Source organism: Mugil cephalus, chromosome 16, assembly GCF_022458985.1.
Source record: "Mugil cephalus isolate CIBA_MC_2020 chromosome 16, CIBA_Mcephalus_1.1, whole genome shotgun sequence".
Taxonomy (NCBI): Eukaryota; Metazoa; Chordata; class Actinopteri; order Mugiliformes; family Mugilidae; genus Mugil; species Mugil cephalus.
This window is the reverse complement of record NC_061785.1, coordinates 9025798-9041854: the sequence shown is the minus strand read 5'-3', so window position 1 is coordinate 9041854 and position 16057 is coordinate 9025798. Positions and strand designations below refer to the sequence as shown.

General features: G+C 39.6%; 2 protein-coding genes across 6 annotated transcripts in view; both read right to left on the bottom strand.

Moving 5' to 3' along the window:
* The window catches only part of LOC125021974 (alpha-N-acetylgalactosaminide alpha-2,6-sialyltransferase 1-like), an 11216-nt gene extending 3534 nt beyond the window's left edge, over positions 1-7682 (bottom strand). Inside the window, exons 1-7 of one of the 2 annotated variants that reach the window (XM_047608200.1) lie at positions 7493-7682; positions 6561-6786; positions 6239-6425; positions 5890-6052; positions 5280-5442; positions 814-952; positions 632-735 (exon numbers count right to left, since the gene is read on the bottom strand). In XM_047608200.1, the coding sequence (XP_047464156.1) occupies positions 632-735; positions 814-952; positions 5280-5442; positions 5890-6052; positions 6239-6425; positions 6561-6661 (857 nt within the window). In that variant the 5' untranslated portion in view covers positions 6662-6786; positions 7493-7682. Of the gene's footprint in view, positions 1-631; positions 736-813; positions 953-5279; positions 5443-5889; positions 6053-6238; positions 6426-6560; positions 7265-7492 lie in introns of those variants that run through there. The other variant, XM_047608201.1, reaches the window with a different exon arrangement.
* Positions 1-16057, bottom strand: part of LOC125021970 (alpha-N-acetylgalactosaminide alpha-2,6-sialyltransferase 1-like) — a 26680-nt gene extending 10623 nt beyond the window's left edge. For 2 of the 4 annotated variants that reach the window (XR_007114392.1, XR_007114393.1), the window contains exons 1-9: positions 15713-16056; positions 15258-15561; positions 13821-13983; positions 12343-12505; positions 11784-11922; positions 11602-11705; positions 9593-9676; positions 8655-8754; positions 8188-8512 (exon numbers count right to left, since the gene is read on the bottom strand). Coding sequence is in view for 2 of the 4 variants with exons in the window: in XM_047608194.1 (XP_047464150.1) it covers positions 8294-8512; positions 8655-8754; positions 9593-9676; positions 11602-11705; positions 11784-11922; positions 12343-12505; positions 13821-13983; positions 15258-15561; positions 15713-15813 (1377 nt within the window). In the remaining 2 variants the exon portion in view is untranslated. Of the gene's footprint in view, positions 1-7401; positions 8513-8654; positions 8755-9592; positions 9677-11601; positions 11706-11783; positions 11923-12342; positions 12506-13820; positions 13984-15257; positions 15562-15712 lie in introns of those variants that run through there. The other 2 variants (XM_047608195.1, XM_047608194.1) reach the window with 2 other exon arrangements.

Below are 16057 nucleotides of genomic sequence, written 5' to 3'. Positions count from 1 at the left end.
AACGCCAGTCGCATTAATTTGCACCACGTCCGAACGAACCCACGTGTACCAGAACTCCTATGGTTGATAAGTAAGTACAAACTGGAGTAAAAATAAACCTGAAGCTGAAGAAACTCTAAACGTTAACGGGAAAGATCGCGAACCTGAGAGACAGATAGCTGTTGTGTGTCAGAGTGACTAGAGTGGGACACAGCAACACGTGTATGGTTAGGGAAGGGGGCGCTGCGGCGCCTATCACAGAACACAGGCACAGTCAGATAACCAATGAGGATTTTCATTCAATCTGAGCAAAGGTATTGACTCGTATTACTCTATAATACTCGTACTCTGCAAAAGTGCTCGATCCGTACCGGACACTCGTTTCAGCCGAGTATCCAGCTCAACTCTAGTATGCTCACACCTGTACTTTACACCAATCAGCCACAACATTAAAACCACTGACAAGAGAAGTAAATAACATCCACCAACTTGTGACAAACATTTGAACCTGGCATACTTGTGGATGTTACTTGTACACGTGTACCACCCACCTAGACCAGACCAAGCACCCCCACCTCATAGCAATGACACTCCTTGATGGCAACAGGATACAGACTCACACAGACACACACAGAACCAGTGTGATATTTACTCTGTTTTGTGGTACGGGCCGGCACGGACACTTTCTCCTTTCAGAAGACCCTCCAGCCACTGGTAGTCTTTCAATCCTTCAAGAATCATGACGTACTTTATCCCCTATCAAAGAACAAGACAGACATTATTTTTGTTTTGAGCATAAGCAACATCACGCCACCTTCATTTAAGTTTCACTACCTCATCATGAGGGGCACCCGTGTAGCCGTACTTCTCCAACAAGTATAGCGATGCGGTGATGGAGTGGGCCGTGTGAACGTACACATCTGTTCTGTTTCCTACGTCCTCCTCAAAACCCTTGGTCAAGGCCCCGTTCATCCTGCAAATAAAAAACAGAGGATTGTCAAGCACGCACCTGTGGCAGAATATTTATTTGCTAGTACTCAAGTGTACTGACTGACAACGGATAACTATCACAAATTTTATTTTAAGCCTTGTCCTGAACTGGTGCTTAAGGTTTCCCTGTGTTCAGAGTTGCATGTGGCGTCATCTGCCTAACAATACAACAACAAAAGGTGGGCATAACAAAACAAGGAGTGTTAGGTATGAGTTAGAAAAGATGAATTTGTAGCCACTGCAAGGAACAGGAATAACACCTGCCCATTATCAGTGATTATGTTTTCCTCCAACTGTCAATAAAAGAAAGAAAAAGAAAACTTGCACAAGGTGTGGTAACAATGAACAGAAGACAACTGTTCCATCTCTGTTAGGGCAAAACACATACCAGACACACACTACCAATTAAGTACTTTTGGCATTCGACATTGCGCAAAACATAAAGTACAGACTTGTGTAACAACATCTGGAACGGATACAGAGCACGATTTGTCTGGCCTGTCAGGCATTCCAAGTCTCAACAATAATCTGTAATTTTATCATTTTTGTAAATATCGTGTATTTAATTAATTCATTTTTCATTTATATTTTTTAATTTTATTATTTTTTCATTTTTTTGCTTTTGATTTTTATCTTATTTTATTTTACTATTTTATCCTCTTTTTTTTTTGATTGATCAGTTTATTTTCTTTAACTCATGTACTAGTTTTCCGGTGTGTTTTTAATTGTTGTATGACCCCTTGTAAGGCCCTTTGGTTCACCTGTGGGTTGTTGTAAAGTGCTTTATAAATAAAGTACATTTATATTTACATTTACATTCTATGCTTCCACTGGCTTCAAGCGACTGAAAGAATGTCTTTGTGGATATAAGTGGTTGAACTGACTTTTCTTTGTAGGGTGTCCAGTTGGCTGAAGGTATCAGGGGCACTGGACCCTCACTGGAGGGGTTTCATGTTTTACCTGGTTGGTTTGGAAATTAATCTGAAGGAATCAGAAATTACTGCTAAAGAAAGGCCCCTCTGGAAAGCAACAAAATAAAAGAAACAAAAAATAGAGGTTGTTTCTGGCCTTGCCTTCAGGTTTAAAGCTTGTTGCATACTCCGTGAGAAGTGAGAAATTTGTTTTTCTTCTTGAGGTGAGAAAGTTCGTTAGGTAATTAATAGTTCACGAGGGAAGGCGGGGAAGCATTCACTCACACCTAACCACAAGTACATGTACTGAAGGACTCAACATTCTGTTCTTTTTTCGTGCCAGGTTGTCACACAGTCATCATTAATATGTTCTATTGTGTACGTCTTGTGACATGTACATCCAGAGGCAATAAAACCTGTTCTACATATCAGCATTCATGTGAGGGCTTTGAACTGGTTTTTACATACATGTAAGATGTTAACCGGCCCCTCTTTTATCACACTCACAGGAAGAAGGCGAATCAGTAAAATGACTCAACTATTAAATGTGTCACTGAATTTTAGCTCGAACGGCAGCAGAGACAAATGAATTAAAATAAAAATGGGATCCACTTTCCCATGAAGTTTGCTATAAAACATCCAACAGGAAAATTTCTCATAGGGAGGGAATAAGAAATGATTTCAGTAGGTGAATGTTCACAGCATAATGTTGACTCATGAGTAAATCTGTGTTTTGTTAATCCTAATAAACATAAGATTAATATTGTATACGCTGTGCAAACAAAAGATTAAGATAAAGCTTTTGTCTTCAAGGAGCTACTTTATCTCACAGGCTTTGAAAATAATAATAGTTTTTTTTTTTCTGTAGGTCAAGTGAGAATAATTTGTATTGTGATGGCAGCTTTCCTCTTCCAAATCTTGATTTAAACTTTATCACAAGAGAAATTTGTTCTGGAGAATTTTGCTTTTGTTTGACACAGAGAGCCATACAATGAGTCACTGTGTTGCCCAACGAAGCTGAAAAAACAAAAATTTGCTTAAACACCATGGACTTGGTTCCCGGTGTAGCAAAACACAACGCTAGACACATTTTGGTATGCACACACCTTAGCTGATGAGTGATGATGAGGCAAGTCTATGAATGGTCTGTCAGTCAGTTCAAGAGGCTTGTTGTGTAATGACAATAGAAGTGTATTCAATGAAAAATGTTGAGTTTTTCAGCTGAAACTAATGAATCATGCCAAGAAATAAACAGCTGTTTAAGATCTTCTGAAAGAAAAAGGTGTGGACGCTCATGAGACTTGCAAGAAATTTTCAATAATACTAACTAATTTCCAACTAATGCAAACTAATATCCAAAGGTTTGCATGGAGTTTGCATGCTCTCCCTGTGTCTGCGTGGCACTCCCACCATCCAAAGCCATGTTGGTTAGGTTAACTGCTGATTTTAAACTGGTTGTAGGTATGAGTGTGGTTGTCTGTGTCTCTCTTAGCCCTGGGACAGACTGGTGACCTGTCCAATGACAGCTGGGACAGGCTCTAGCCCTCCATCCACCGTCCACAGGACAAGCAGTAACAGAGAGAATGAATGAATGAATGAATGAATGCACACATTAGTCCTGCATGGGAGGTGTGTCTGAATCACTCAAGTCATTAGTCGATGCAGCTTATGGTTTCCAGACCAAATTTTATTTAAAAACCACCAACACGCACACAAAACCATGAAAATAATAGATCCAGATTTCGTTTCGTACTTTGGTCCCTCAGATCAGTCACACTAGTGTAAAAAAACAAAAAACAAAAACGTACTAATAATAAAGTAGTCTAGTAATCCTCTGTATTCCCTCGTTGAGTATAGCTCTGTGGGAATGTGTGACAGCTGTGCCCTTCCTCTGTACAGATGAACCTGCAGCAGGCTTCAAGCCCTTCACCATCTCTCACCTTCTTCCTTTCTCGGAAAGATACTGAATGCATCCAGTGCCCGTGTTTCTTCCCAGAATCTGCCTGTTTACTGATGGAAGGCTTAAGTTTCCACAACGAATCAAAGAAAGCAACCAGACTCGAGATGCAGCTACCAACCATCTCAAACATTACGGGTGGCTGGGACTCAGTGGGTGGAACGATTCGGTCCCCTGCACGTGAACCACATGCCGAAGCGTCCTTAACCTGTTATAGGGCTCTCTTTGAAATACATCACATTATAACATTAGACAACATTAGGCCACTTCTGCGTGGAGTGTTGCCTTGATCTTGGGTAAAAGCCCCAAATGCTTCTTGACCTCATTAAAATGTCGACTGAAGTTACCAAATATGGCTCCTTGTCCCTTAAAGGGTTAAACAAGACACTGAACCCTGTGTGTGAATAAAAGGGTAAATCCCAGTGGATGTGACACTGTGACTATGAGTACCAAGGGTAGAAAAGTCCTACATCAGGACACCATGAAACCACTACACTTAGACCACACACACATCTTAGAAATCTGATCTTACAAATCAAAACTAGGCAGAAAACCACCCATTCCAGCTCACTTTCAACTCCCAGTTGTACATTTACTGGTTGAACAGGAAACCACTCACTACTATCATGTAGACATGTTTAATGAAGACAGCTTTCTGGGAAAACAACTTTAAACCAACCACAAAGCGTGTCCCTGGGACTGTCTCTCCTGCCACTGATTAAACTACAAACTCTGCATCACATCAGAGAGCTTGAATATAATCTGTCTGAAAATTCAAGCACATTTGAATAAGACATAGATCCTAAGCACACCATCACCAATCATCACCAATCACCACTCAAAGATCAAAGTCCTCCTTCCAGGACTGTCTCCAAGAGAAGCAACTCAAGGATTTTTGGTGGAAGAGTGGTTAGAAATTTGCTAGTTAGTGGATCTGTTAAAGGACCTGAGAGCAGATCTCATCTCATCTCATCTTCTGTACCACTTAATCCTGCACTAGGGTCGCGGGGGTTGCTGGAGCCTATTCCAATTGGCATCGGGCGAGAGCTGGGGTACACCCTGGACAAGTCGCCAGCCTATTGCAGGGCTAACACTGAGACATACAACCATTCCTGAGAGTAGATTTTGAAAACAAAGTTAATGGATTCTTGAGCAGGAGCGTGATACATGATTATATGATCTCTTTAAGTATCTTTCTTTTCCAAGTATATATTATATGTACGTAGACTGTCAAAGATCATTAAATGTTAATCCAGCCAGTCAATGGAGACAATACTTCCTGTTATTTTTGGAATCAAACCTCCACCGTGGTTCAATATTGGTTAATACCAATAAGGGTGTGACTAATGCTCATATTTAATACATCTTAACTGATACACTTTACATGACACAAGATACTTAAAATTTCTCTCAACAGATTTTCTTCCCACACTCTTTCTTACCGGAAAACATAATCATGAGAGTTGATCTCTGCACCAGCTTTGGATGCATTGAGGATTCCTGCGGTACCCACCACGGCACAGCGCACACAGCCATCACCTCCTGGTTTTGGAAGGAGCAGAGGCTCTGTTGGCTTTGGAATCAGCTTCACTGAAGTCATCACATCTGCAAATAAAAAGAAAACACATAGAAGAAACTAAATAAAAGTAGAATGGGTTACATATCAGGGCGTTATCTGTTTCATCAGCTTATCTCAACTTGGCAGAGAATATTAGTTAAGATATGTCCTTATGAAGAGATCAGTGTTGGGAATAACTGGGCAAACAATCAGATCGGGAAAAGTTTACTTCCTTGAGATAACATCAAGACAAAAAAAATGTTACAGCCAGAATACAGAGTTTATGGTGTTTTCTAGTACGAGCTCCACTCTGCACATTACATGAACTTCAAAAGCCTTATTTATTGGACATAATACAATGGCTTGGTGCACATCTAGGAGGAAACATTAACATCCCTGGGATGAGATCTGCTTTATTTATCTGGACCTATGTTCTTTATCATCAGTTTTCAGCTCATAATACTCCTTTGTCACAGACACACATAAATACCTACCGTCGTACTCGTACTCCATAAAACCAAAAGGATTGTTAAAATGTGAAAGTCGGTTCCATTCGCTCATGTTGATGTTGTCTTTGTGCAGAAACAAACGTATGTTGGGAAGAAAAACCTTCTTGAAGCTCTCATCCTTTGAGTTTCGCAGAGACTGGGGACAGGTCTAAAAATCATAAAATCTTAAATTATGAAAGAAGATAAACCTTGACAGATGATAAAGAAGGAAAAAAAGAAAAAGGTGGACAAACAATAAGAGAAACAATAAATGCATGCAGTGACGCTAAAGCTGCTGATTCTTCTTTACATTAATGCATTTAAACAGATTCAGTTCTATCTTGTCTCAGCTTACTCTCTGTCCAGGACGGCCATCCTGGTTATAAACATCCTCAAAATCCCACTTTGGAAGCTTCTTGAAGGATTTCTTGGAGAGGACGGGCATTGGCGTCTCAGCTGCAGGTGCATTTGTAGAAGCTTTCATGGGTGGTGGGATTAATACGGCAGGACGTGGAGTCCAGTTCCCTGACAAACTTGTCCAGCTGAAAAAAAGTGTAACATAAGAGACATTTTATAAATGTATGAAAAGAAATGAACAGAAGTAGCTTCATAATTTATATGCAAAAAATATAATATCTGTGTGCTATTTCTGGGCAAAATACAAAAACACAACTTACCTGAAGTTTGTTTCTGAACCTTCCCATGATAGAAAAAAAAGAATAATGCCAAGTGATATCACACTTAACAGAGAAAATGTCCTGGTGACTGGGACTGCCATCGCTGAGAAGTGGAGCTTTTTTAGTTGAATGAACCAGAGTCAAGTATTTGGACACGAGTGTCTTTCACTCCTGAAATTCACTAACTTGACCTATTTGATAACATAAGTGGGCAGGGTTGTAAAGCCTGAAGCAAAGAACAAAGACATCAATCACACAAACACCTAGTTTTACAGGTATCTGGGTTTTTACACAGCAACAGACATATTATGCAGAAGTAATCATGTGGGTTTTATACAGATTTAATTACTACAACGTTGATGTTTTTATTTATAAAAATGTAATAAAGGAAACTCTTTTTGATTCAAGTTCAAAGCTTACAAAAAGCATCCCTCCTTTGTACCTTTGAGGCCTTATTTGTATCCAATTTGAATATTTAAATTTTTAACTTGGTGTGTACCATAGGGGGATGGGACAGGAGAAAAAGGACGACGTATTTATGCACCACTGAGAGCGTTTGCTGTACTAATGTGTTGAATACTGGCAAAGAGGTCTACAGGCTCGACTTCTGTCGCCAAGAAGTTTCAGCACCCACCGTTCACGCCTTAGGGGAGTCTTAGGGTACATATATGTCACAACATATGTCAAAAAGGTAGCAGTCTGGGTGTCTCCTTCCTCACAGGCCTCCAAACAGCGTCTTTGTTTACCTGTCCTGACATTGTGCTCGTGATTTGTTGGCATGTGTACGTGTTTTTTTTATATATATATACCTGTTCTGGAACATGTCAGTTTTCAGACAAAGTTAAAGTTAAATAATTTCATTTTTTAATTGATAGAGCAATTAAATACAAAAAAGCACATCTTTCTATTGTATGACAGAAATTATTAGTTACCTTTTAGTTGTTTGTTTTCTCCTGTCCTGATGGTTCATCCCCTGGACCTTTACGTTATTTACATGATGAAGATGTCATGACTAAAAGGTCAAGATGATGAACAACATGCAATGTTTATGCTGTTAAAAAGGTAAAAAAAAAAAAAAGTACATGAACAGAAATAAATCCTTCAAACAAAAACTGTTCACCCGTGTTCTCTTCACCCTTTCTGTTTATGTATGGATGAGCAGTTTTGGAGCCAACTGTGTTGTCAGCACGGGTTCTGTTGTTGTGTTACACTGACCCCTCCTTGTGGCCGAGGAGAGTTGAGTCCTCAGACTGTGAGTGCAATATATACCGTACACTGTAAAGATACATACTGAAGACATCAAAATATACGAAGCAAGATATATGGAATAATGTATCAAAAAAAAAATAAATAAATGTATGAGGCTTTTTATGGCTGTTTCTTTATGTGTGTACATTTTTGCCACAAAGGTGTCCAGAGGGTAGTAAAGTTGAGAAGGCATAAGGGTTAACTTAATTATTTAACACATAACTGAAAATTTAGTCTGCGAAATGACGGTTCTAATAGTAGAATAAATGACCTCATGTGTGGGTTATATGACAGTGCTTTGTGGAGACATTTTAAATACATAGTAGTCTACTGTAGAGTTTTGTTTTTGGACAGATTGTCGCTCTCCACTGCTCTGCACCTGCTGTCAACACGAGGGGCCGTACCACCAACTTAGACCTGACCAGGCGCCCCCACCCCGAAACAATGACATTACTTTATAGTCAAGGATTTGCTTTAACACATGTTCAATTCTTGATGTAATTTAGTTTCTTTGGATTTTCTGTCCCTGATTCAGATTTCTGATATAGCTTAAGTATTTTCCTGTCGTGAAGACTTTTCCACAAATTCTTCTCCAGAATGTAGTCGTGGTTGATGTAGAAAACAACATTGGTTCTAACCTGCTTCTCATAGTAGTAGTTGGAGTATTTGCTGTAGTCTTCCGTCATGAACCCGTATGCATTCACCTGAGGATGAAGGACAGAGACAAAGAAAACATGGAGGACAGGGGAAGGTTTAGGCTCAGAATATGGATTAAACCAATTAAATCTAACAGAAAAACATACTGCAGTTTTGACCTAAACCAGTATGTTTACTACATTAACTTACTATGTCACAGGTGTGCAGAGCCAGGAAGAGAGTGAAAGCCCCATTGCTTGGTCTGACTATTGGCCAGAATGAAGCGTTTAGATTAGGAGACATTAAGAACCTGTTGGCAATGAAAACACATCAAGTGAACATACACATAGATTAGACTTAGATTCATACTGACAAATCGAAGCTTTGTTATAATTTTCCTGAAAAAAATTCCCTTTTTTTCTGTTGTGTTCAGCATTTGTTACAATTGGACATTTTAATCTTACAGACTTCTAATCAATAGACAGCTTGATAGGATTAAATGCTTTTTGTAACTGTGTGTTAGATAAATGATAGATGGTGATACATGTCTGTTTCACAGCAGGCCTTTGAATAATCTTCTTAGTTTTTGTAAAATTATATAAAGTCCTGGATTTAGATGGTATAGTTTAAACTACAGCTGTGTATATTATGTGTATATTGCTATATTACTATGATTGATGATGAAATCGTTTGTTGAGGTCCATCATAAAATACTCTTTAGATGACCTGACTTCAAAATTATATAAAAACAAAAACATATTAATGGTATAAGGTTTTAACGTTCCATTGTGTCATGGGCCACCTTTTTTTTCCTGTTTTATTTTGTAATCAGTTTTCCTGTTGAATTTAGGTTTTAGGTTTAAACTTCCTGCTGTCTCTCTGCTCCACAGACTGTATATGAATATGTAAGTTTTCATTGGCTCGCATTAGCTAAAGTAGCTTTGTTCATTTCCTTTGTTCCCTGCGTTCAGGTCCTGCTGCTACATAACCATAAGACATTGAAAAAGAAAAGGACGTTATACATATAATGAAAATTAATTTGAAAAAGAATGCCACTTTTCTTACCATATCAGATACATTTATAAAAGCATAGAGTTTAAACCATACAAAGTTTAGATAGGTGATAGGAGTTTTGAGAGGAGGCTGACCTGTTTCTTACGTAGCGGAGGAAGTCTTGGTGCAGAACGTAGAAACGGCTCTCGTTGTACTGTCCTGAGTAGTATGTCCTGGGCCTGGAGGGATAAAATATGAAAGCAACTGTTGATAATAAAGGAACAAGCTGAGGAAAGATGATAATTTATGTTTGCACAAGGCTGAGGCTTGACTGGAAACATGTCGTAGGTTTCACATTGTTCTTTGACTTATTTACTGTCAAGATTGTTGGCAGCTGATGAACAGCATTAGTGAGTCAACCAACATAACAGATTGGAGAACAAAAGTGTACTATTAAACTTTATATTTGCTTAGTCATATACATACAATACTGTGCAAAAGCTTTAGGCAGGTGTCAAAATGCTGTAAAGTAAGAATCTTTTCAAAAATAGAAGTGTTAATATTTTCATCAATTAACAAAGTGCAGTGAATGAACATGAGAACTCTAAATCAAATCAGTATTTGGTGAGACCACCCTTTGCCTTCAAGAAAGCATCAATTCTTATCAGTACTTGAACACAGTTTTTGAAGGAACCTGCCTGGTAGGTTGTTCCAAACATCTTGGAGAAGGTTGTCCTATTTAATTTCTTTAATTTCTTTCTGGTCCCTGTTGTGCTGCTATAACATCTGAATTTCCCCAATGGGGATCAATGAAGTACTATCTTATGTAATCCCAGACACACTTGATGATGTTGAGATCAGGGCTCTGAGGGAGGCATGCCACCACTTCAGGACTTCTTGTTCTTCTTTACGCTGAATATAGTTCTTAACGACCTTGGCTGTATGTTTAAGGTCCTTCAGAATAAATTTGGGGCCAATCATTTACGCCTCCCTGATGCTATTGCATGATGGATAAGTATCTGTCTGTATTTGTCAGCATTGAGGACACCATTAATTCTGATCAAATACCAAACTATTTGCAGAAATGCAGCCCCAACTTTGCAAGGAGCCTCCACCATGCTTCACTGTTGCCTGCAGACACTCGTTATTGTAGCTGTCTCCAGCCCTTCGGTGAAGAAACTGCCTTCTGCTACAGCCAAATATTTAAGATTTTGACTCATCAGCACCTGATGCCATTTTCTACATCCCAGTTCCCATGTTTTCATGCATAGTTGAGTCTCTTGGCCTTGTTTCCATGTCAGAGGGATGGATTCCATGAAGACCACTCCTGGCCAGAGGAGGCTGTACCTGGGTCCCACTGGTTTCTGCCAGTTCTGAGCTGATGGCTCTACTGGGTATCATCTGAATGATGTGTTTTTCATCTGCTGCACTAATTTTCTTTGGCCGACGACTGCTTCTACAAAGTCCCTGACTTTGTTCAAGTGTACCTATAAGGATTGGTGCTGGTTTGAAGGCAAAGGGTAGGAACACCAAATATTGATGTGATTATTGCTAAGTCACAGTCTCTTCAGGCCAAGTAACATCTGCCTGGCATTGCCTTGAGAAGGGGATAATTACAGACTTTACCATCTCTGTAACACTCTTCTCCCTGGCCATTGACTGGATTGATACGTCTACTGAAGTGGATTGCACAGGACCCAAGGGCTCATCTTCTTGGCAAGAATGAGCTTTAAGTCCACTAAGTCCAAGTCTCTGGTCCTGAAAAAGGGTAAACTATACGACCGGTTTCGCTTTGCCCCAGAAGAGACCATGATTCCATCAGTAGCCGAGAAACCGGTCAAGAGCTTTCAGAAGTTCCTTTGACAGCTCCCTGAAGGACTCCACCTGTCCACCTGGCTCACAGCGACTGACAAATCTGGCCTCCCTGGAAAATTCATAGCCTGGATCTACCAGCACAGAGTCTTGCCAAGAATACTCTGGCACCTGACAGTCTTTGAGGTACCAATAACAACAAGTAGAGGCTCTAGAGGAGGCCATCAGCCGGTTTCTCCTTTAAGAGGACTAACAGAAGAGTTTTAAATCACCCATTCCAGAGAGGTGTTGATATTATTAATATTAGATATTCTGCTAAAAATATGCAAAAAAATACGTAAATGATACTTACATTTGTTTGTGGTACGGGCCGGCGCGAACACTTTGTCCTTTCAGAAGACCCTCCAGCCACTGGAAGTCCCTCATTCCTTCAGGAATCAAGACGTACTTTATCCCCTGTCAAAGAACAAGACAGACGTTGTCTTTGTTTTGAGCATAAACAACATCACACCATCGTCACACAAGTTTCAATACCTCATCATGAGGGGCAGACGTGTAGCCGTACTCCGTCAGTAAAATAAGCGATGTGGTGATGGAGTGGGCCGTGTGAACGTACACAGATGTTCTGTTTCCTACGTCTTCCTCATAACCCTTGGTCAAGGCCCCGTTCATCCTGCCTCACAAACAATTCAAAACAAGAGGCTTTTCAAATGTTGATTTGTGTTTGTGTTTTCATTTCCTTCACTTACATAATGCTTCTGAGCAAGCACTACCATCCCTATTTACATATTTTGGAAGACTGAGCCCCAGCATCCAGACCAATACCCCTTTCACATCGAAAAGCTTTTGGTGTGTTTTCACATCACCAGAAGCCCCAGGTCTGACCTCCTGCTGTGAGGCTGCGTGACTGTTTTATCCTCCCTCTCACAGGTCATCGCATCGACAACGTCATCATTACACATTTAAGTACAGTACACTACGAGATAAACAATGGACAGCATGGTGTATTTTTTTTTTACGCTTTCAGTATGTTGATGACCTAAAGAATGGACTGGTCAAACTCACACTGTTTTCAAATAGTGCGCTTTCTCACCGGAAAACATAATCATGAGAGTCAATCTCTGCACCGACTTTGGAGCCACTGAGGATTCCTGCGGTACCAACCACGGCACAGCGCACACAGCCATCACCTCCTGGTTTTGGATGGAGCAGAGGCTCTGTTGGCTTTGGAATCAGCTTCACTGAAGGCATCACATCTGCACATTAAAAAAAAAAAAAAACACATGAGGATAAGGACACTCTGTTGAGGACACAGGTGTACGTATTTAAACCAGAGAGGACAGATGATTTAAAATAAGCCACATGATAAACTGGAAAACCCCTCTCTGAACAAGGGAGTTGGACTGAGATGTAATCTGACGTAGGCAAGGACTTTGAACAAACTCTGGTCAATTCTGAACATTAACCCGTTTAATCCCACTGGTAACAATAGTTGAAGCTCTTGAAGTGTTAGTTTGACTTTGGGTAGCTAATTAAAGTGTTAAAATGTTAGAATACGGTGTCTCCTATAACTTATATCAATATCATGTAACTAGTGTTAACGGTCACATCACTAGGCGTAGTTTTGTAAATTAGTGCATAATGACATGTGTTTCATTTGTACAGAAATGCATGTGTGGAAATTATATTAGGTTACATAAACTGTAACCTCAGTGGCAGCACACATTAGGTTTTGGATTATTGTAAGGTTATAATCTAATTATAATAGTGTGTGTTGTGTTTTAGATCGCGCAATATTATTTTAGGACTTAAGTTTATTATACAGTATATTTATTTCTTAAACAAGTTGTATTTACCATTTCAGTCGTTATGTGATACCCTTTATTAGTTGACACAAAGACAGGATTTCCTGTCCGTCTTTGTTCAGGGAGGGACAATTTAATGGAGGAATAAAGTGTGTGTTTACCATCCTGTCGTATTGGGAATGATTAAAGAAGATTCAAAACTGTAACCTGCATAACACCCACAGCCCAGAGAGTGTGGAGAATGCCACGCAAAGAAATCAGGGTTATGATACTCATGGTGCCGTCATGTCACATCCTGTTTCTATGTCCTCAAATAACATTATCTTAACTACCTGATATGACAGAAAAGATCCCTGAAAAATAAATATTTGACATGTACTTTAATGTTTTATTTTGGCCTAAGTCCCATCCACTAACATGAAGGGGGCAGAGCTTATGACCTATACAGCAGCCAGACACCAGGGGGAGCTGTGCTTGCTTTGGCGTCACTTTTGAGGAGCTGTTATTTATGGGGTCAGGATGGAGGACGGGCTGAGGTTGGGCATGAAGTTCGGTAATAAAGGGTTATTTAAATGCACCAAAATTAAACAGAAAATGTCGATAGTGATTATTCTTTGTACAAAAGCTACACGCAGTTACAAAAAAATGGATTAAATATATCTAGAGAACGAGGAACATGAATTAGTTTCAGTGTTGTTCCCTGTTTGTTACTCATTAGTCCTCTACATGTAATACTGTCCCAGCACAGACACACATAAATACCTACCATCGTACTCCAACTCCATAAAACCAAAAGGATTGTTAAAATGTGAAAGTCGGTTCCATTCGCTCATGTTGATGTTGTCTTTGTGCAGAAACAAACGTATGTTGGGAAGAAAAGCCTTCTTGAAGCTCTCGTCCTTCGAGTTTCTTAGAGACTGGGGAGAGGTCTAAAAATGATAAAATCTTAAATTATGAAATAAGCTAAACCTTGTCAGATGATAAAGAAGGAAAAAAAGAAAAATGCAAACAATAAATACATGCAGGTGACACTCAGTTGCTTTCGTACATTTCTCACATCACTGTTTGCATTTGCAAGTTAATATATTTCAGATGACATTAACTGAAAATGCTCCAGACAGCACTATTTACTATTTACACAGCCCAAAGATGGTGTCATTCTCTATAGCAGCACTTTGTATCTCTCTCAACCTTATAGCACGATTTGCAATCACCATTTGCACAAATGGCTAAAATTACAGTAATGTACAGTAAACATGAGATATACTGCATGAACCCATAACAGCAACAACAACTCTGCGAGTTGCAGTGCTGTAAATATGGCAGATCTTTACTGTAACACTACTGTACAATACAATAAACTAAATCTGGGCTGCAGTAAAGCTGCAAGTCTAAATGTAAAAAGTGACAAGTCCCACTGCAAGCTTCATGTATGACACAATGACAGTAGTGATGTGCAAATTGTTTCGAGTTGAATTACTGTACAATATATGTACAAACCTGTTCTCCAGACAAAATGTTTGAATAACTGAATTTACGGTGGTTCTCTCACGTTTAGGTGCACCCTTCGACCAGCCTAATTCCATCAGGAATCCACCTATGTACCTGCCCTCTTCTTCCTCTTGCCCTGTTTGCCCCTCTTCTCTTTCCCCTTCCTCCCCACGTCCTCACTGCTCCTCTGCGAGGCTGATCTTCCATTTCTGTGTCACATTATTGTAGAAATGGTTCATGCCATGTCCTGATTGGTTCATTATATTTAAGGGATTCAGCTCATCAGTGAAAGCTGAGGTTCAACTGAGGGAAATTGTCCAATTTAGGAAACATTTTTAGGGAAAAAAAAAGTATAAACAACTAACAATTTTTGTATTTAATAACTCAAGAAACGAAATGAGGATTATTAGTTTTATAGGGAATGACTATTCAACACTGATAAGTAGTTATTTTTGTCTGACATAACATAAACAAATTATTTCAGAAAACAGCAGAGAACTGTATGGCAGCAATTGATGCACATCCAAAGCATTTGCAATTAGTTGGAAGGAATGACAACCTGCTACTATGATGTGCACAAATGAATAAATGTTGTGGAGCTTGAACTAACTGTTGTGCAGCTGTTAATGGTGATGTGAGAAATGTACCAAAGTGACTGAGAAAAACTGTAATGCATTTAAACCGGATTCGGTTGTGTCATGTCTCAGCTTACTCTCTGTCCAGGACGGCCATCCTGGTTATAAACATCCTCAAAATCCCACTTTGGAAGCTTCTTGAAAGATTTCTTGTAGAGGACGGGCATTGGCGTCTCAGCTGCTGCTGCATTTGTAGAAGTTTTCATTTGTTGTTTCTTTGGAGTTGTCACTGGGTTTCCTTTGGTTGAAGCAGCTTTTTTCATCTGGGGTGTTGTGGTTAACACAGCAGGACGTGGAGTCGAGTTCCCTTTGTTTCCAGAGAGTGTAATGATATTTTCATGTGACCTGTTTCCCTTCATGTGTCTGACTTTCCCTGAGAAACTTGTCCAAGTGAAAAAAAGTGTAACATAAGAGACACATTATAAATGTATGAAAAGAAATGAACAGAAGTAGCTTCATAATTTATATGCAAAAAATATAAGTGTTCCTTTCTTTTTGCTATTTCTGGGCAAAATACAAAAACACAACTTACCTGAAGTTTGTTACTGAACGTTTCCATTGTAGAATAAAAAAAATAATGCTAAGTGATATCACAATTAACAGAGAAAATGTCCTGGTGACTCGGACTGCCATCGCTGAGAAGTGGAGCCTTTTTAGTTGAATGAACCAGAGTCAAGTATTTGGACAGGAGTATCTTTCTCTCCTGAAATTCACTAACTTGATCCATTTGATAACATAAGTGGGCAGGGTTGTAAAGCCTGAAGCAAAGAACAATGTGACAACCCCTCCCAGTCTGCCACCTGTTTACCTCTGCTGTCAGTTGCAGGTACGGGAGTGGTTAAGGGGTAGAGTGGGAGGGCCGTACTTCTGCCTACCC